At 41.3% G+C, this 22,229-nt stretch overlaps 1 protein-coding gene across 5 annotated transcripts in view; it reads right to left on the bottom strand.

Annotated features, from left to right (window-relative positions):
* The window catches only part of LOC147031757 (catenin delta-2-like), a 189,196-nt gene that overhangs the window by 7,262 nt on the left and 159,705 nt on the right, over positions 1-22,229 (bottom strand). For all 5 annotated transcript variants that reach the window (XM_085867143.1, XM_085867157.1, XM_085867135.1 and 2 more), the window contains 8 exons: positions 18,625-18,742; positions 17,129-17,314; positions 16,748-16,921; positions 13,708-13,858; positions 13,343-13,550; positions 10,240-10,324; positions 5,604-5,727; positions 5,185-5,310 (listed from right to left, as the gene is read on the bottom strand). In XM_085867143.1, coding sequence (XP_085723269.1) covers positions 5,185-5,310; positions 5,604-5,727; positions 10,240-10,324; positions 13,343-13,550; positions 13,708-13,858; positions 16,748-16,921; positions 17,129-17,314; positions 18,625-18,742 — 1,172 coding nt within the window. The remainder of the gene's footprint in view (positions 1-5,184; positions 5,311-5,603; positions 5,728-10,239; positions 10,325-13,342; positions 13,551-13,707; positions 13,859-16,747; positions 16,922-17,128; positions 17,315-18,624; positions 18,743-22,229) is intronic.

Here is a 22,229-nt window from a genome sequence, read left to right as displayed (position 1 = left end):
AAAAAGCGCTTAATCGGGCCAAAAACTGGACATTCAAACAGGTTCGTACAGGTTTACATGGTAGCTGCAGCAAGTCGCAGATTTAATTTGGCCTGACCTGACAATACTGTGTGAATGGTCAATGTCCTTTGTGATAGGTAAAGGCCCAGTCACACCTTGACGTTTTAGCCAGCAATGGCAACGTATTAAAATGTATGTACAACGCTGGCTTACGTTGAACTTTTGATGTTTTTTTAAAGATTCGGACGTATTCATAACGACTTGGTCTTATGCATCATGTATTAGTAACGGACACAGAACATTTCGTTGTGTTATAGATAACTTATACCAACGAATGCTCAACCTGTTGTCGGCGTTCACAACCTATGCCCAACGTTAGTCTAACTTAGGCATAGCGCGCTGCACGCATCGCCGACGATGATGTGGCGTAGGTTATGAAAAGGCTGCTGCACAACGATTCAAATCATAACCGCTGCAGAAATGGAAGTGTCAACATCGCAGTCACTCCTTGGCGATCTTGCCAGCGTATGCCGACCTCTGAAAAATGCGTCTAAATCGCTGGCGCACGTCGAATACGGTATGGGTAAGTTTGGTATGCGTGAATAGAATGCTAAAGTACGCTATCATACATTGTATTAAGTGGAGTACATCTTGTAATTTTGAGCATGTTGAAAATTTTACGACCTACTTGCCGTATGACACACGCTCTGCATGCGATGGGAATAAGTTGTACGCACGATATGCGATCGTTGACACACATCGACACACGTTACTTGTAAGGTGCTCATAAGTCGAAACACGTCAAGGTAATGGTTAGCGTCGGTGTTCCAGACTCCCAGTTTTTTTTTTTCTTCGGTATGATGGTGTTCAGTGTACAGTGCGGTTATGATTTAAATCGTTGAGCGGCAGCCTATTAATTATATTATATTATAACCGCACTAGAAATCGAAGTGTCAAAATCACCATCATACCGAAGGAAGGAAGAAAAAAAAAAACCTAAAAAAAAAAAAAACCAGGGAGTCTGGAACACTGACTCTAACCATTACCTTGATGTGTTTCGACTTATGAGCACCTTACAAGTAACGTGTGTCAATGTGTGTCACCGATCACGTAACGTGAGTACAACACGTAACTCATAGGTTAGAAATAAGTTTCGGGTACGCTAAACATTACCTCGACGTGTTTCAACTTGTGAGTAACTCACAAGTAACGTGTGTCAACGTGTGTCAACGATCGCGTGACGTGCCTACAACTTATGGCCAGCGTTATGCGGAGCGTGTGAATCATACGCTGGCATAAGTCTTAAAATTTCAAGCATGGAAAATTTGAGGACAACCGAAAAGTACAATGTTTAAAGCCAGCGCACAACGACGTATGGCAGTGTTTTTCAGCGTCCTCTCAATGTTATCAAAACTTACCCATAACGTATTCGATGTGTACCAGCGTTTTAGACAAATTTTCCAAAAATCGGCATAAGCTGGCTAAAACGTCAAGGTGTGACTGGGCCTCAACACCTGTATTGTAGCCGAGCCAATGCAAAGATCCAATTATGGTGGGAAGCAAGTAAAGCTCTAAAGAATATTCAATAAGTAACATATATGAGGTGTGTTCAAAAAGTATCCAACCTTAATTTTTCGTGCGTAAACAAATGAAGCGAGGGAGGCGTGGTTTGGTGCATGTATGTAGGCGATCCTAATCCGTATGCGTGAATATTTTCCCGCCTGCAGAAGCTGTCAGTCGCCGACAGACCGCCGATGATTGAGGAAATGTAAGTAAGCGCCGTCGGATTTTCGTTTTTGACAAAATGACGGAAAAACTTGAACAACGCTACTGCATCAAATTTTGTGTAAAGCTTGGCGATTCACAAGTGGAAACGATCCGCAAGATTCAACAGGCCTTCGGGAATGTAGCAATGGGCACCACACAGATAAAAGAGTGGTACAACCACTTCAAAGATGGTCGCACATCAGTGGAAAGTGAAGCACGTTCTGGTAGGCCCTGAACATCCCGAAATAAGATCGTCATTGACCAAGTGAGGACCCTGCCGATGCAGAATCGCCGAATCACGATCAGAGAACTTGCAGACGAGGCGGGCGTCAGCATTGGATCCGTTCATTCCATTGTGACTGAGGATTTGGGCTTAAGGAGAATCTCAGCGAAGTTCGTGCCAAAGCTGCTCACGATCGAGCAGAAGCAACTCCGTTTGGAGATCACACAGGACATGCTGGAGACTGTGAACAGCGATCCCAACTTCTTCAACACAGTGATCACTGGCGATGAAACCACAGTGATCCGTCATTTTGTCAAAAACGAAAATCCGACGGCGCTCACTTACACTTCCTCACTCATCGGCGGTCTGTCGGCGACTGACAGCTTCTGCAAGCGGGAAAATATTCACGCATACGGATTAGGATCACCTACATACGTGCACCAAACCACGCCTCCCTAGCTTCATTTGTTTACGCACGAAAAATTAAGGTTGGATACTTTTTGAGCACACCTCGTAAACCCTCTTTACACTGCACCAGGACGTGCTTCCCCTTGTCTTCCTTGTACACAAACAAGGATTGAAATTCCCAGTCAAAAATAACTCTTCTTCAAAGAAGTGTTAATTCAATCAAAAATTAATAGTGGTGGCCAATACATCATTGGCTTATTTTGTGGGGATCACCCAAATACATTTTAGAAAGGGGAGAAAGAGTATGAGAACATGTAGGCTGAGATATCACTGTCCTTTTCTCCTCCAATGTGCCATTCAATTGCTCTTGGCTTCACCGCACAGGTACATCCACCTGACTTCTAATGATGCGCCATGCAGTAGCCATGTTCTAGTCTAAGGCGATGTATAATTGAAAGCGAAAAAGCTACCGGTTTCTGTACACCGCCCGATTGATTATTGCTCATTTGCTCCACATTTGCAAACGACGATGAGTTTTGAGCTCACCTCAGGCTGCATTCCAAGTAATTACCTGGCCAGTGGTGTGCTCGTGCACAATAAATGCATTTATTTTTCTTAGACCGTTTGCTTTCCCAGACTGCGCAAAATGCAGTTTACAACTGGGGGATCTTGCCAGGAATTTGGCATATTTAAATAGCATCCTTCCATTACAAGGTACGGAACATTTCCATGTCAGTCCTTAAACCCTACGAACCTTTGCCGGCTCACGCGCTCTTATTTACTTCTTTTAATAATCCCTCAAGGGTAGACAGGATAGCTCAGTTATTGTATACTTGCCTTTGAGCTGTCGAGTTTGGGTTAAATTCCCATCCTGGCTATAAACTATCATCCTGGTGCTTTACAGGTAAGATGCTGCATCGATCAGGTGTTACCATTTAAAGGGGACATTAATCTGGCTATTCCTTCTGCTCGCGTTTGAATGATCATTCACACACAACACGAAGTCGTACAACAAATCCAAGCCAATGGATAAGCATACAATTGTACTTCTCATTATAACCTTTGCCACCGAAGGTGGACAGAAATTATGTTTTCAACCTAGTTTGGGTTTGTCGGTTTATCTGTCTGTTTGGCTCTGAGCAGGATATCTCAAAAGGTTGTGAACGGATTTGGAAGAAATTTAGTGGACAGGTTGGGTGTGTGACAAGGATGAATTGATTCGATTTTGGTGAAGATCCGGATCCGGATCAGGATACATAGAATTTTAAAACTAATTCTTCACCATTGAGAGACAGGGCCAAAAACGATATATGGCACGATATCTAAAAAAGTGGTGGACGGATTGGGACGGATCATGGTGGACAGGATTTGTGTGTGCCAAGAAAGAATTGATTCAATTTTGTTGAAAATCCAGATTTGGACATGAGAATTTTAAAAAATTTTCAAAGTGATTTTTCATCATTGAGAGACGGGGCCAAAAACGATATGTGGAATGATATTCGAAAAAGTTGTGGACGAGTTATGACAAAACTATGTGGATGAGTTAGTCAGGTGACAAGAACAAGCCGATTACATTTTGCTTCAGCTGTGGATCCAGATGTGGCCTATTAGTGGGATACAAAACATAAACTGTTCAGCCTGCCAGAGGTATGCGCTCCACCGAATGCCGTTCGAGTTCACTCATGTATTTTTTTGCCATAAAATACTGTATTGTACTGTACTGTACTGTATCCCTTTTCTTTTGTCTATTTTATAGTCTTTGTTGCAAATATATCTTACATAAACTGCAGCACATCACATAATTGGATACTGTAGATGGGTATATCACTCAGTCTTTTATGAAGTCGATTGATGTAAAAAAAAACACTTAACCCTTTGAACCTTAGCGTCCGTTTTACCGGCCGCTATTAAAACCTCCATATATCCGAGCGGCCGGTTTACCGGCCATTATTCAAACCTCCATATATCCGAGGAGCCAGATTTTTCTCCAGGGAGCCCAGGGTGGGGGAGCCGAAAGTCCAAGGAGCTCAGGGTTCAAAGGTTTAAAGGGAAAATATTTGGTCCAGACAGGCAAAAATAATAATAATAAAAATTGTACATTAAAGAGTTGGCATGTGTTGGAACATTTTGAATATCTTATCCACACAACTTTTTTTTTTAACACTTCTAAAAGTCAGCACAGCTCTTTCACAAAAAGGCATTCACCAAAAAAAGTTCATTGTTTGTTTTTTTTCCAAAAGTTTACGGGATGAGAAAGGTTGATTTCTCAAATACAACGGTAATGTTCCAATGTCAAATACATTCCTCTTTACATCAATCCACATCATCTGCCTGGTCAGCAGAGAAAGCACATGCAAGCAGTTGTCTAAAGCAGGGGATTACTGTTTTTCAGCTGCGAAAGCAACATGCTGGAGGATTGACTTTGACATGCCTACAATGGGACTGAAGAGGGGATTCGTGCAGGTTGCTGATCATAAATGAATGGACCACATGAGGTTTATGCCAGAGGAATGTTTGTACTTACACTTTCCAAAGCTTTGTGACACATGGCATACAAATATTGTAGCCAAGCCTAACACGAAAGGAAAACTTTCCCGTAATCACCAAGTTTGACATCTGGGTTCGCACCAATTCATGAAATAGTATTATTTTGTGTGACCTTTCTGAAATCATTATAATGTGACCTGAATATCTTCATTTTAATGTAACCTTTCCAAAAGTCGAAATATAAGAAGATAATCCAAACAAATACACAGCATGATGCCACGTCAAATGTCCATGTGTACCTCGGGTCGAATCCTTATAGTTGGGAGACTGGATGCGCTCACTAGCCGAGCGTACAAAGGCATACTCTGCGTGATTGCGAACACGGTGGTTCGGTGTAGCCGAATGTGATGATGGTGTGCTGCCCACTGATGTACACACAGACAAGGAAATAAGAGGTCATCATAGCTTCAACATCCGCTCTTCTCCCCCTTCATAAATGCACCAATCTGGAAGGCCCAATTTTACAATATTCACTCTCTTAATGTCTGAACAAATCATAAAGCCATTTTTTCCTCTTCTTTTTCAAGCTCATATGAAGAATCTTCGAGCATATGCTCTGAATAATGTAGTATTCATATAGTAAGAATTAAACAGATTCTTTGAATGCACTTTGTATTTTGTTACTGCCATTTGATGCTCAACAGTGCAAGCAGTTTACCAGAGAGGCTGCGGGTGAGCGTAGGCCCACGCGGAGGAGAGGAGGGCTGCGAGAAAGCCCGCGCGTGCGTCCGGCCCCGCTCCACCGTTCCTGGTACAATGAATTGCTGCTGACTCCAGCCATCCTTTAACAAATACGGAAAGAGAAAGTCAGTATTGCAAATAAATCAATAAAAAAATGGTGGCATTTTTATTAAAATAATACAGACATACCTCGTATAATGCTGCCTTTTAGAACGCTGTTTAGTTGTAGTGCTAATTTTCCTGGGGGAGATTTGTACTACAAAACAATAGTTGACTAAAATCCATACAAAGATTTGAAAGTTCCACACAAGAACACACACATATTTGAGCCGTGCACTCAACCAATGAGGACAGCATACCCTGGTTGGTGCTGCGCCAATTAGCATACGCCTCGACCAGTTTTGAACACTCCCTGAAGAACCGCATTTAATCTGCCATGGTAACTCTTTTTACCTTGTTTTCTCACGTTTTTACAAGCATTTTAAACCCATAATACTTGAAAAAATTCCTGCGAGTAAGAGTGCTGGTAATGTGTCCAAACAGTAAGGAACAGCATCAGTATGGATGAGAAATGCAGGTGATAAGGCATGTGGAGGAGGGGGAACGTAAGGTTGATATTGGTCAGAGCTTGGGTTTGAGTACATCAACCATTAGAATTATTCTCAGTCCTCCTTGGATGCCTTGTTCAAGAAGCCTGCAGTTTGCACGAAGGATGAGCCACAGCCTAGCCCTTACTCGCAGGAGTAGCTCCGACACAACCTCCGCCCGAATACAATCTCTGACTGAATGCACTGGTGAGTACGTAGCTTATTGTATTTTATTTTTAATGTCATTATCCATCATTAAAAATTCTTCTTTTTATTTATAAATACTTTAATATGTTTTTCATGTGTACAGTATCATTATTAGTGCTATTATCGATACCCCAATGAGCCAAATTAAGTGTTCAAGTATCACTCATACGTAAGAAATAGTGCTGTCGGGAACACATCTCCATTGGACTGACTGTATGTTAGGATGACCTCTTAGAGCGGTTCCTAACAAGAGGTTGGAATGCATCCACAGAGCTACAAGAGGTCTGAATGTACTGTAATAAAAACAAAACATGATCAAAACATATTGCCTTAAATTAATCGCTGTATTATCACAGCCATTCATGAACATCCGTGACAACTAGCTAGCTCTTTACCAGAAAATAACACAACATTTTAGCAAAAGGGTTATGATAGAAGTGAAAGAAAGTTTGCAAAGCAGATTTGTTGCTTTTTGAATTTTTTTAGAAAAAAAGAACCACCAGAAAACAACAACTATTAGATGCGTTTAATGCAGTACAGTGCTTGATTATTTATCATGCATAAGTAAAAGTTGTTGCAACTTGGATTTCTTTGTCCATGTTTTGGACAAGTGGGCGAGGTCTGTTGAAAACTCCTCCAAACTAGGATCTACTGCTCGGATTATTTTGAGTTCATCCGTTGTAACTGTTCAGTGTTCATTTGCGAATCATATAATGGTGTTGGGGTCAACGCTGCTCTCGAAAGCCATATATATATATATATATATATATATATATATATATATATATATATATATATATATATATACATATACACTACTTAAGGTTTTTCAGTAAGCCTTGTTCTCAATACTCATCTCTGATCTATTGCCCTCTCCTCCCTTATCCCAAAATTGTTTCTTTAAACATTCAAAATGTCTTGTGTCCATTATTTTATAAAGTCCCTATTCTTGTATCATTCTTTGCTCTTTGCCCTTTCCTGAGCTCATACGAAACAAATTCATTTTGCAAACCTTTCTTCCCAGCTGTTCTCCCTTCCATAAGCACTTCTGCCCTTTCTGACACCCCTCCCTTCAAGCTCTCCAGCCTTTTATCCCCCCTCCCTCATTCCTTTCTCTCCATATTCTACCCCTCCCAGTTCTTCTACCATCTGTTCCCTTACCCATATGCTTCAAAACCCCCAGTCTTTGCACCTCCTCACTGCCTCACTCTGTGGGTCTGTAACATCAGTAGGGCTTCAAAGTAACTTCTCATATCTCCCCGTCCAGGGAGTCTCTGCATCGACTGACAAAATTTGTCTGATAGAAACCTTTCTCAAGCAGTATATTCCTGACTCATCTGTCTCCCTCTCTGGCTACTCCCTGTTGGATTTTGACAGACCCGGCTCTCGTTCTAGTGCTGGTTTTGCTGTGTATGATCACAACTCCCTTCCACTAACCCCTGCCCTATCCTTCAACACAACCTCATGGAGTATTATTTTTCTTCATGTCACTTTTTACAACCTCTTGGTTTTGTGTGTTGACCATCCTGCCAGCTGTGGTGACCATTGACGAGGCTCTTTGTTCAAAAAATGGATTCTCTGCTGTCTTATCACAGTTCTCTCTTAATAATAACTTCAATACCAGTTGGCTGGGAGCGAGTCATCAAATTACAGTTCACAGCAATGCAGCAAAGGCCTTTTAGGGGAAACTTACTGAGCCTCATTCTTTTTCTCCCGACATCTCTCAAAAAAGCAGTCATTCTCTGTTCGGCCAGTGATGTCAAACTTCCCCTCAAACTTGTCCTTATCTTCCCTCTGCTCTCAACAATCTCCAAGGCATCAATGTGTATGGCAGTTTAGCAAGGCAGATTTGTCTGGGAAGAAATCTGCTCTTTCCCTCACAGACTGGTCCGTCATCTCATCAGGTCCTGATATCAACACTTCCTGGAAATAAGTCCTCAACAGACGACTTTTTCTGCTTTACCCATTCATCCATTCAAACGTCCAATTGTCCTATTCAACAATCTTGAGACTGGTACAATGTCACATGTAATGAGGCAATCACCCCAAAGCAGCTTTCATTCTCCACCAAGAAAGTAAAACCACCTGATGAGAAACTACAGTCCCTCTGCATAGCACACAAAATATAAAGCTCACCTGACATCAAACTTTTCAAGCTTCTCACCACCCTGCAAAGCCAGTTGCCAGTTGTTTAAATCTGTCAGTGGTAGACATTCCTCTTCCATACATTCACTCTTAAAGGATGGACGTCATCATGTTTGACACTGCTTTGGAAAAAGCTGAATATCTTAATATGGTTCTCACTAAAAAGATCAAGATCCACAATCCCTCCCTCTCTGTACCCACCCTTCCCCCCCCCCCAATCATAGATTGCTGCTCCCTGCAGCGAGTGAAATTTGTTCTCACCAACTTTGGGAAGTTCCATTGAGTTTTGAAACCTTTTCTACAACTAAGCCAAATGGTGTTGATATTAAAACCCTCAGAAACCATTTTCTTCAGATATTTCTCAGATTCTCCTTCATTTTGCAAAGATGTCCTATTAACCCAATTCACAATAACTCCAGACCACTCAGCCTTCTCACATCACAAGCAATTGTTGAAATCTATCATTGCTGCAGATGTCAAGCTCTTCAGCAAATCTCTATTCTCCGATCATCAGTCAGCTTCTGCCCCAGCTATTCTCCCACTGATGTGTTGCCTTTTCCAATTCAACAATGGATGGAAGCTCCAAATCTTAAACAAGAGGTCAGAACTATCTCTCTGGACATATTTCAAGCCTTTTTGTATTGTCTTGTACTCAGACATACATTTCTCAAACTGTCTGTCAATGTTATTTCGGGGCCTCTCCCTGAATGGTTATCTGATTCTCCACGAGGGGAAACATCAGGTCACTGTTGATGGTATTATGTTCTTCCTATTGAGTCGGGTGTGGCACAAGGTAGTCATTTAGGATCATCCACAGGTTGGTTTAATGAATTATCTCTCTGAGGCAGGCTGCCACAACATGAGAAAACTGCACATCTGAAAAAAATTGTCATTGTTAGCACTGTAGAAAATCTCTTTCAATGCAATGAAGTCCCAAACTTTCACTTTGTCATTCCATTCAAATCAAATGTGGAACCTCTCCTCCTCACCTGCCAAGTTTGGAACCCTCAAATAGGTGGTCCCTGGAGTGGGGCTCTGGGCTGGTGTAGCCATTTCCTCATCTTTCTCTCCTAGCTCTTGTAATAAGGGTCAAGATCAAGGTTTTCATATTAAGCAGCATCTCCGAGCTGGTGGGTGACTCCCAGGATATTATTCTCATCCTGCACAGGTTTTCTATCACCTCATTTCTCAACTCACTCCACCAACCTCTCTTCCCTCCACCAACCCCACCTCCCTCTCCAGGTTGGAAGCATTCTTCCAAAAATCCAAACATTTTTATCCCCCCCCCCCCCCAAGTATAAGCTGGATGCTTACCTCCACGTCTTCACCCATTTATTCTCTCACCTGTGTAACCAACTCCCTGTGTCGTTTGCCTTGTGCTCCTCCTTCTGGTCTGTCAAACGTATTGTCCCTCTACTGCTCTTGCGAAACCACCCCCCCTCCCACACACTCCTGCTTTTCACTTCTTCATGCTTCTTCTCATATCCACTCCCAATGTCATCTATTCTTGCCCCCCTCCCACACTCCCATCTCTCTGCTACTCAATTACTCATCTGCACATTTCTGTCTGTCTCTTCCCTTTTGACCCTCTACCAGTATATGAACATGCTCCTCTGTCCTTTAGTTTCTTAATTATATTCTCAATGAGCCTAGACTTCTGTATTAAACAATTACCTTCTTGTAGAGGGGTCGTAGATCTTTGTATTGCCACAGGGTGTTCAGTACTTGTGCTGCTACCTTTGCTACTTTTGTTGGATACCTGGAGGGCACATGGACACGATAAAGCAGAATTAGAGGCCCATCGATGAGAATTTTACCGGAAAGACAGATCGTGATTCCATCTAAAAAGTTGCATATGGATACAATACATGGCTGCTACCATTCAACATGGTAAGGTACATGTGAACCTGAGATCACAACATTCGCCACGTGCTCGAATGGGAACAATGTACAAGCAAACCAGATTAATAAGAATTTACGACGATCAGCTGTTCGAACATTTGCACTTTTAAATTCCCCACCCCAATTGAAATGGCATCTTTGTGAAGTGCAAATCATGAATCAATATTAAAAACAGCGAGTAAAACTTTGATAACACTGAACAACAAATTTCAAAAATTTTTTTTTACTGGAGATGTGTAAAGTGATTAAGACTAATTTGGGTACGCTGATTTCAAAAATCATAACCGTTTTGCTGTATCACGTCAGGATTTTCAGGAACAGAAATATTCCCATTGCCTAGAAGTCAGGATTTCAATGAAATTTACATATGTCTTTAACATGTCTATTTCGTACAATTGTTGTTAACTTGTGTTATATTTCTTTCTTTCAGATAAAGATGAGTAGGCGTTCCTGTACCAATCATCCTGACAACTTCTGTTATGTCTGTGGTCGGTATACCAAAAAAGATCAACAGCGAAGTATATCTACAGCAGTGAAAATGAAGGCCGCCTACTTTCACTACTTCGGGTGTAAGGTGGGGGACCAAGAACAGAGCTGGGCACCACACATCTGCTGCACAAGCTGTCACACAACCTTGACTCAGTGGTTGGTGGGCAAGCGCGCGAGCATGCCATTTGCGGTGCCCATGATATGGCGTGAGCCGCAGAATCATCATGATGATTGTTATTTCTGCTGCACAAGCATCGCCGGCTTCAACAAGAAGAATAAAGGTCACATCAAGTACGCTGACTGCGTCTCTGCTCGTAAACCTGTGCCTCATGATGACGAGAACCCCGTTCCAACACCTCCAGCTGATCAGAACATAGCTGTAAGCAGTGGTGAAGAGGATGGTGATGATGAACCTTTTGAACCCGACACTCAAGAATCACACCTTCTGAACCAGGGAGACTTAAATGATCTTGTAAGAGATCTCTCGCTGTCAAAGGCGAAGGCAGAGCTGCTTGGATCAAGGCTGCAGCAGTGGAATCTACTTGAACCTAACACCAAGATATCCTTGTTCAGAGCACGTCACAGAGACATGGCTGAGTTCTTTGAGATGGAAGACACGATGACATTCTGCAGTGACATCAACGGTCTGTTGAAAGAACTTGGGTGTGATCACGATCCTGCAGACTGGCGCCTCTTCATCGACTCGGGGAAGAACAGCTTGAAGGCTGTTTTGCTCCACAATGGCAACGAGAAACCATCAGTCCCACTGGCTCACGCGTTCGGCATGACAGAGACCTATGAGACTATGCGGCAGCTGCTTGATTCCATCAAGTACAATGACTTCAACTGGCACATCTGCGGAGACTTGAAAGTGGTGGCGCTGTTGTTAGGGCTGCAGTCAGGCTACACGAAATACATGTGCTTCCTTTGTCTCTGGGATAGCAGAGACGACAAGAATCACTGGACGAAGAAAGATTGGGAAGAGCGAAAAGAGCATGTACCTGGTCGACACAACGTGAAGCATGTCACCCTTGTCGACCCAGCCAAGGTTTTCCTTCCACCACTCCACATAAAGCTCGGCTTGATGAAAAGTTTTGTACGGGCAATGGATCTGAATGGGCGTGGGTTTTTTGTACCTCAAGGAAAAGTTTGGCAACACGTTGTCGGAGGCCAAGATCAAGGCTGGTGTCTTTGTTGGACCGCAAATCCGACAGATTATGAAGGACGAAACTTTTCCGACAACTCTAAACCCCAAAGAGCTGGCAGCGTGGAGGAGCTTCAAAGCTGTGATGGACAACTTCTTGGGGAACGAGCGCGCGGACAACTATGAAGAAATAGTGCAGCAGCTGCTGGAGTCCTTCAGGAAACTTGGCTCCAGGATGTCCCTGAAAATCCATTTCCTACACCAGCACCTGAACTTCTTCCCTGACAACTTGGGAGCAGTCTCGGACGAGCACGGCGAGCGATTCCACCAAGAGATTTCACTCATGGAGACGCGTTACCAAGGGCGGCACAACCCGAACATGATGGGCGATTTCTGCTGGTTCCTGCATCGTGAAACTGACACAGAGCAGCACAAACGCAAAGCCAAATGCCTAAAGCATTTTTAATTACATTCTAGTGGAGTTTTTCTGTAATTTCTATAATTTTGAAGCATTCATGATGAAATAAATGAATAAATGAATTTTTGTAAATTTCATTGAAATCCTGACTTCTAGGCAATGGGAATATTTCTGTTACTGAAAATCCTGACGTGATACAGCAAAACGGTTATGATTTTTGAAATCAGCGTACCCAAATTAGTCTAAATCACTTTACACATCTCCAGTAAAAAAATTTTGTTGTTCAGTGTAATTCATCTTTTTATGAAAGAGAAAATTACCATTTTGTGCTTTTCACAGTTAACCAAGTGATGGTCATTATTTTGATAGAATGAAAAGTATTTGAAATGGAATGGAATAACTGCTTGATGATGATAATAATAATAATAATAATAATAATAATAATAATAATAATAATAATATTACCATTCCTTTTGTGCCAGAAAGGCACATCAGGTTGCCACGGCAGTTTCATTGGCAAGGAGTACATTCCTGAATTGGTTGCCACTCCAACGCAAGTTACCCCAAATGGTTATGACCCCAGTACACTGGCACTCATTTTGCAGACCTCAGAAGGATGACAGGCTGAGTCAACCCCACCTGGTGTTGATTCAACGGCACAGCAGGGGATCAAACTCAGGACCCTAAGGTCCCAAGCCAGGCACCTTAATTGCGAAGCCAACGCCAGGCTGGAATAGCTGTTTACTAACATTTAATTACACTCAAAATTCCCAAATCTGTCAACACAGGAAGCATGCTAAACCGCTTTCTTCTGCTGTACATACCTGTTTGACGTGTTGTGTGCCAGGTTGATAAGCCGCCCAATTCCTTCAGCATCACGCAATGCTTTGGCATTCTCCATGTTGTCTGTTGCCACCTCCCCGAGGGCCATGCATACTGCCGCAACTGTCCTCTGACTCCCAGCCTCGTCAGCCACCTCACTGGTCTCAGCCTTCGGCAACCGGCGCACAAGATCACCCATGGCATACTTGCCTGTAAACAGAGTGCCATTTCATTCAGTTAAACATAAGCGTTGTGGTGATGCTCAATATAATTTTGATGTCGGTGATAAGTTGATTATAGCGATTACAACGATGGCTTGTGATGCGAGACGGGGCTCGCATGGAAGTGGAAGTACCCTAGCCCTTACCAATGAGTTCCTTATTTCGAACATCCATGGCCATGTTTCTGAGAGCCCCAGCAACAGCACAGACCACTCGCTCATTGTCCATCTGCAACAGCTCCACCAGCACAGGCAAGCCCTTCTCCTTGCGCACGGCTATACACACATATGCTGCCCACTGCATTGTGAAAAAACAAAGCATTTAAAGTCCGTAAAATGGGATAGTGCAACACTCCAGCAATGGTGAAATATATTTCTATAATTTCTCTACAATTCTCTCCAAAAACATGATACACATTATCACCGAGGTGGTGGAGATAGCACGCTTGCCTTTCAGCTGTCTAACCTGAGTTTATTTCTTACGAGAGAGACAGACAGATAAGATGGGAGAGAGACAGGAAGTCAGAGAGGAAAGGATGGAGACAGGCAGACAGACAGTGACAGACACAGACACAACCCAGGCACAGCAAAATAACATTTGGCCTATTCTGCCTCTGCTGGAAACACTTCAGTGTGATTAATGATATTCACAATTCATGTACTTTACTTTCCAACTTTTACTTACAAAAGCAAACGTTTTGTTTTTCCCCACAATCCAAAAGTTTAAATCCACAGTCCAGATACCGGATGACTTATATTGCCTCTCAACCCCACACCCGATCCGCCAGCCCCTTGTAACTCCTGCTTTCTACAAAGAAAGTAATAAAACATTATTTCTTCTTCCAAGCATCCGGTGCATTGGAGTTGAACAATATATCAAAAGGCTAAGGTTAACGGTATCCCAAATTTGAATCACACATCACAAATTAATGTGCCAAAATAGACATCATGCTGATAGCTCTCCTCTTTAATCCCTCCCAATATTCACATATTGCTTCGACTTTATGGATTGATCGTGGACTCCAAGAGTGAATGATGGAAGGTTGTACGAGTTTAGAGGATCTGCAACTCTCCAGTACCATTTTGTCACCTTTCTTGTCACTCCTTCACCTGCGTCCTAGTGTTCAAGGTCGTGTGAATGCCACAAAAGACAGTGGCATGCAAGAGGGATAATTAGCACTTGATGATGAAAAATTTCCAATAAATATGCTCATGATATTCTGGTTCTGCCTTTTCAAATTCCTACGTGGGGCAGGGGTTCGTAACGCCTTTCCCTTCTCTCATCTCGACGTTCATACAAAGCTAAAGGTTCGTTTGTTCTTTGCAGCTCCAGGTGTCTTGAAGTTTGCTATCCACCCAGAACTTTTCTTTACCTCCATCATCTATGCACATCCAGCTATCCATATCCATTTCATTGTGTCCCACCTTGCAGGGAGTTGGTGGGAGAAACTTTGGATAATGTACAGCTGTGGCTGAGCCATTTTGTTTATGTATGCACAATTTCATGTATGTTGGTGCTGCAGGGGCTATCCGATAAGTGGTGCATTGGCTTTCCAATATAATAGCCTGTTATGTTGTTAGATTACCAATTGGAACAATTTGGCAAGCATCAAACCTTCAACAAAACATAATTCATCTGTTTAATTATGGTTGGAATATGAGCCAGGTACATGGAGAGCTAAATGCTGGTTTTCACATTGAATGTTAGCATACCACAGGTGCATTTCTGGAAAAAAATCATTTGGACAATAAGAAAGCTTTCAACTTTTACAAGAGTCACTCCGCAGAGATCAATATAACCGAGCAACTTGAAAAGCTCATTCTGCAAAAGATCCTCAGTGTTGTCCTCATGTGCAATTAATCTGTCCATTGGCAACTAGTTTTTGCACCCTGGAAAAATTAAGAGGTCAACTATCACCTGACCTGTGCTGCTCAAGGGCAGATATGTATTTGAAAAAGAGTGGCCTCCTGCGTGGAAAAGGTGTTTTGTGGTTGTGATGGATTTGTGCAGCCCAGGTGTTCTGCTGGATAGGTGTGTTGGCAGAGTGTTTTGGAATTTTCTATGAAAGTTCACTTCTGATAATGCTGCTTTTGCAAGTGGACCTTTCTTCAGAGATTCAAATTCCAGAGAACGCTGTGTATGAAGGTATATGTGAAGGTGTTGGCCCTTTCCACCAGTATTATCTGGAAATTTTGAGGTCATTGAAATTTTCCAGTAATTGCCTTTACAATGCCGGGCTTCAGATTTGCACATGAGGGCTTAAAGACTTTATTTGTTGATATTCACTAGGGAGGTTAACCCTGTGGGAAATCTGAGACCAGATTGGAGTCCAACGAGGGAAAAACCACACATGTGCTCATCACTTGATCTTTTGAGTCTTGCTGCCTAAAATCGAATCACTACAAGGGATTGCTTTATTCTCTTTAGTGTTCCATTTCTACTTTTGGCCCACCTTTGTACCTTCACCACCAAAGGTGGACGGAGGCTTTGTATTCACCTCTGTTTGTTTATGAGCAGGACATTTCAAAATGTTACGGATGGATTCGATGAAAACTTGGTGGACATGTTGAGTGTGTGGACATGGACAAGGATTAACCGATTCGATTTTGGTGAAGATCCAAATCCGGATCCGGATACAAGAATTTTTAAAGTGATTCTTCACAATTGAGAGATGAGGCCAAAATGATATGCAGCACAATATCTCAAAAAGTTATGGACGAGTTATGACAAAACTTAGTAGAAGAGTTGGGGAGGTGACAAAAACAAGCTGAGCCCCATCTCTCCTCTCCTAAGTTCTGTCATATAATGAATGGTGTTGGGGTCAATGGGGATTACTGTTTTTCAACAATGGACTTTTGGGTCCAGGAGCTGAGTAATCGATTTTGGTTCAGGTCTGGATCCAGATCTGGCCTACCAGTGGGATACAGAATGCAAACTGTTCAGCCGGGTGGAGGTATGTGTCCTACCAAGTGCCTTTCTTGTTTGTATCCTGTAATCTTCATCATTTTACGATGGAATTAAATTTTAAAAGATGATATTTTTATTAACGTTAATGTTCATTAATAACAGCCGCTCGTCATAATTTATTTCAGGAGTCGTTTTGGATATATGCATTTTAATGTATCATTATTATTTTTTTACAGACGAGAATATGAATACGAGCTTGTGAGTGCATTATTTTCATGCCTTCCAGTTTCCAGCAGAAAGGTTCTGTAAAGCTCCGGCAGCGCCTTCGAGTGTTGCTGGGTTCGAGCATTCCTTTAAGAGGCCCAGATAGTGTGAGGCCACAGAAGGATGCCATAGCTGCTCGGCCCCCTGTGGGGGGTCAGGACATTCTGGCAGCGGACTCGTTCCATCCCACTGTGGGGGCCACAAAACAAAGTAGTTTAGGTATTTTTTCAAGGAGTTGATGAAATATGCAGATTTTTCTGAACAGCGAATTGTTATTGAAGGTGAAGTAGGTATTAACAAATACAAATTAATTATAATATTATAAAACTGCAGTAACTTCCAGGATGGCATGAATATGCTTCCAAAAAGTTAAGAACACAGCTTCTGATGGAATACCTCCTCCTGTGGCTTCTTCTTCCGTTTACTCCCCCAACAGCAGCTCCTTTCTTTGTTCTTTTCCTTTGTGCGGCTTGTCCTGCTTGACCGAATCTTTGTTTCAGTCCCTGTCTCGACAGCACCTGGAGTCTCCATGGCTAGTCGGTATGACAGGTTCCTCAACACGCACACACAGTTTTCTACCACCTAGAAGCACAAAAGTGTACAAAGCTCAATATTGCAATATTTTCAATAAATGCCCAAAATAAGTGATTTCATTCAAACAAATTATATTTTGGAAAGGCTCGGCCCAACTACCATGATGAATCCGATACATTATATCAAGATGTGGGTATATTAAAATTAACAAGTAGCTATTTTAATAAGAGCTTGTTGAGTATATATATATATATATACATATATATATATATATATATATATATATATATATATATATATATATATATATATATTATTGGTTTTGACATTTGTGAATCAAAATAAATAATTAAATGCCATTGAGTTGCAGTCTCCAAGACTGAAGCAAAATTAACAATCACAATGTTCTCAACTCATCAAGTCAGGACACCATGTAACCTTGGAATGGGCACAACAGTCAAACTTGCCAATTTATCTGGTTTTTTTTCTTTAGATGACAAACTAGTCATGGTGGAGTTGGACATAAATCACAGGACCAAGGACATCAAGAGAAACCAGTGTACATTTACATGAATTACAAAGACGTTAATACAACCAACACTAGAGGGCGATTTGAACGTGGATTCTGAGCGCAATGAACGATGTTTTGATTTGAACACCAAACAAAATTAACTTAAAATGCATGTACAAGTATATATTTTTACTTTTCAAAATACCTTACTGTTCCAGGTTATCATTTACCTCTAGAAGTTAAAATTATCTAAACAGTGACTTTTATGGTCACCTTTCATTTCCCTGACAAGATGCATAACGAATAGAAAGTATTTACTACTACTACTACTACGGCTGAGACAGCCTCAACAACCTTGTCCTTGTTATAAAATTAAATTTAGAAACTTGTTATAAAATGAAATTGTATTTTAATCCTTACATTCCTCCATACTGCTTCATTTTAAAACAGGTTAAAAAGTTAAATTCCAAAATAGAATTACCCGTAAAGATGTGAAATTAAAAAAAAAAAGGTTGATGAAGTTCATATTTAGCTTTTCCTCCCTTTTCAAATTTGGGTTTAATTTCCCGTTTATGTCCTGCTGTCTCTCAAGCAAGGCATCACATGTTGGATGAAACAAGCAGAACATCATTGGATAAAAGCTCAACAATGTGCATGTTGGATGGAATGGCATAATCTTTGCATCGTTTGACAAATCAAGACAAGAACTAGCAAACACAATAAATGAAGTGAAAGTGACGATGAAGCGAATCAAGAAATAAATAAAAAAATATAAAAATAAAAAAAATAAGTACAAATAAAGCAACCCAGCAGAACTCAACATTATGTCAATGGAAATCGAACATACCTTGCTGCTGTGTGTATCGTTGTCCAATGAGTTTTTGATGATACGCAGCAAAGCCTCCACAAGCCCATCACACTCCCGCATGCTCTTTCGTGCCTCCTCTCCAGCCGAGCATACATTTCTGGTTCCAAAAGTGTTATCCGATGGTGGAAGAAAATGGAAAATCCGTCAAGTCATCGTCAACAATGTCGGTAACAATCAATTGTGCATTTGCTGCTTCTGCTGAATGTGTACTGCAGAAATAACTGGTATAAAACTAAATCCAATTACCCCAAAGCCATACATATCCACAACAATCTCAATAGATAAGTACAGTATATGAAAATGAACAAGGAGCTATTTCAATAAGAGCTTGTTGAATATATATATATATATATATATATATATATATATATATATATATATATATATATATATATATATATATGGACTTTGACATTTCTGAAACAAAATAAAAAATTAAAATGTCATTGAGCTGCAATCTCAAAGAATAAAGCAGGAAACCAGTTGTTTCACATCCAGGCGACATAAAGAACAACTGGTTATGACTTATGATCACATATTCTATATCTTCAGGCAATATAGTAATTACAATAATGGCTGAACATTTACAAACACACAATTCATCTTCAGCAAATTTACATCCCAAACTATTTTTTTAATCTATCAATGACAGGTTTCCATATTTCTCTGAACAAACAAAAATAAAAGGACCGTTTCAACATTCATTACAATTACGTGTTTCACATCGCTTCAAAGGAACAGTCTCAAGATGAGCCCTAAAAAGAATATATCTAAAGACAACCACATCTTTCAAAACCCAAAAGGAGGCTCCTCATTACAGGCATTTCACCACAAACGTTTGCAACACAAGCAAACACGTTCAAGGAGTCCCTACAACATCTCCCAAGTTTAAAAGGCTCATGCGCAGACCCCCAATGATGTAGCAGTACAAAGACATCACAAAAATCCATCGGATGATGAGATGAATACACAAATATTGCATATATTTCAATGGTCAAACAATCACAAAATATTCTCATGTATGCCGTACTTGGCTGCCTGTTTTCTTTCATCAGATTGGGGGAATGTGACTTTGCCGCTGATGCAGACTCCCCCCCCCCATCAATCCCCCAACCATCATTAGATAAGAAATATCAAATTTTTCCAGGGTACTGACACATAATGGCCTACTCTTTCAAAAACATTCTGTGGGATGATGTTTATCAACAATGGCTGACCATTTCAAATAGGTAAGTCCCACAAAATCAAGGTTCATGGAAGACAGAGGCTACAGAAGGGGAAGGGGCAGTGGGGAAACAACCTGACAGTGTGGAAACAATCCAAAGGAATGAATAAACAACAAAAGAGGAAGGGGAGGAAACAGCACCAGGTGCAAATGAGACCCACACGAGCAATGCCATACAGACCCAGCAAATAAAACAAGCATGAAGGCACAGAACGAGTCAAGCAATTGGTTTATATCAACAACCTAGAAAGGCACTCGGTAGAGTGCACACCTCTGCCAGGCTGAACAGTTTACATTTTATATTCCACTGATGGGTCGGATCTGGATCCGGACCTTAACCAAAATCGAATTGGCTTGTTCATGTCACCTCCCCAACTTGTACACCTAGTTTTGTCAAAACTCGTCTGCAACTTTTTGCGATATTGTGCTATCTACAGTTTTTGGCCTCATCTCAATCGTGAAGAATCACTTTAAAATACTAGTATCCGGATCTGGATCTCCACAAAAATCTAATTATGTCGTCCTTGTTACACACCTAACCTGTCCACCAAATTTTGTCCAAATCAATCCACAACGTTTTGAGATTTCCTGCTCACAGACAAACAAACAAACAAACAAGCAGTCATAGACTGGTGCTTACGAAATCGTCAACTTGACTAATAAAAGCTGTCTCTAGAGAAGGTAGTGACGCAAACCAGAAGTTTCTACGATGATTCTGTACCAAACCTCAAATAAAACATCTGATTTTTACCAGAATTTCGACAACCGAGTGATAAACATACTTAACCGCTACCAAAATTGAAGACAGGATTGAAATTGACTTTAAAACGAGCGCGTAATGCCGTGTGTTACAATCTCCCTCATCAGCATAATCTTCAGTTCAGCCTCAGACATGACACCCGACATAAATCTCATAAAACATCCGATTTTCACCAGAATTTCGACAACCGAGTATTAAGCATACTTAACCGTTACCAAAAGTGAAAACAGAATTGCGATCTGAGTTAAAACGAACTCGTCATGTTGACCGAAGCAAAAATCTCCATTTCTCCACGCAATTATTTAATATTATTTTATCAAAGTCACAAAACCGTAATATTTGGCCATCCACCAACAATCTTTACATAATCCGACGGCTTAGCGAGTCAGGCATGCGACGATAACCTTTATTGGGATAAAAAATGACTTTTAAACCCCATATTTATCGAAAACACCGTCAGCGCGCACACACAAAACCTTGACGTGACTCAACACCGCGTCTGCTCGAGCGCGCTGCACAACATGACGAGCAGTGACGCGGCGAGTGAAATATTTTTTATGCAATCTTAAAACGTCTCCAAAACATCCGATTTTTACCAGAATTTCGACAACCGAGTGTTAAGCGGCCTAAACGATCGCAAAAACCGAAGACAAAATTAAAATCGGAGTTAAAACGAACTCGTAACGTCGACCGAAGCAAAAATACTCCATTTCTCCACATGAATTTACGGAATTATGTTTGACCTCACTGTGACCTTGACCTTTGACCGATTTTGACCAAAATCTAATCAGCGCTAGCCATTGCCCTCCTGAATCACGGGGTACAATTTGACATTGGTAGCTTCTTCCGTTCTCGAGTTATCGTGCCAACAAACAAACAAACACACACACAAACAATCACACAAACAGAGGGTGGAAGTCATCAATATACTCACGAAATCTTTAGATTTCGTAAGTAACAAGCAGTCATAGACTGGTACTTACGAAATCGTCAACTTGACCTCTGACCTTGTTGAATAAAATCTGTCTCGAGAGAAGGTAGCGACGCAAACCAGAAGTTTCTATGATGATTCTGTACCAAACCATGAAATATACCATCAGAGATGGGGAATCCCCCGCCATTGAAAAATAATTGAAATCAGATAAGCGGTTTTCAATTTATTACAAAAAACATTTTTTTCAAGATGGCCGCCCAGTCGGCCATCTTGGATCCGGCCACGCCCAAAATCAACAGGGTTCTTCCTTTTCAGGTGGTACATGTGTGACCCAAATTTCAAATCGATATGGTGAACAGTTTATGAGTTATCACACTCACAGCTATAAATGTTGATGCCCAGCCAGCCAGACGACCCGGGTGATAACAATATCCCCCTTCTGCCACATGGCGGGGGATAAAAATCGAATGTTTGACCTCACTGTGACCTTGACCTTTGACTGATTTTAACCAAAATCTAATCAGCGCAAGCCATCACCCTCCTGAATCACGTGGTGTAATTTGACATTGGTAGCTTCTTCCGTTCTCGAGTTATAACTTTTTTTTGAATATTTGACCTCACTGTGACCTTGACCTTTGACCGATTCTTACCAAAATCTAATCAGT

The sequence above is a fragment of the Eptatretus burgeri genome, chromosome 2, assembly GCF_056783735.1.
Source record: "Eptatretus burgeri isolate ZD-2024b chromosome 2, Ebu_testis_v1, whole genome shotgun sequence".
NCBI classification, from domain to species: domain Eukaryota; kingdom Metazoa; phylum Chordata; class Myxini; order Myxiniformes; family Myxinidae; genus Eptatretus; species Eptatretus burgeri.
This window is presented reverse-complemented; position numbering and strand designations above follow the sequence as displayed.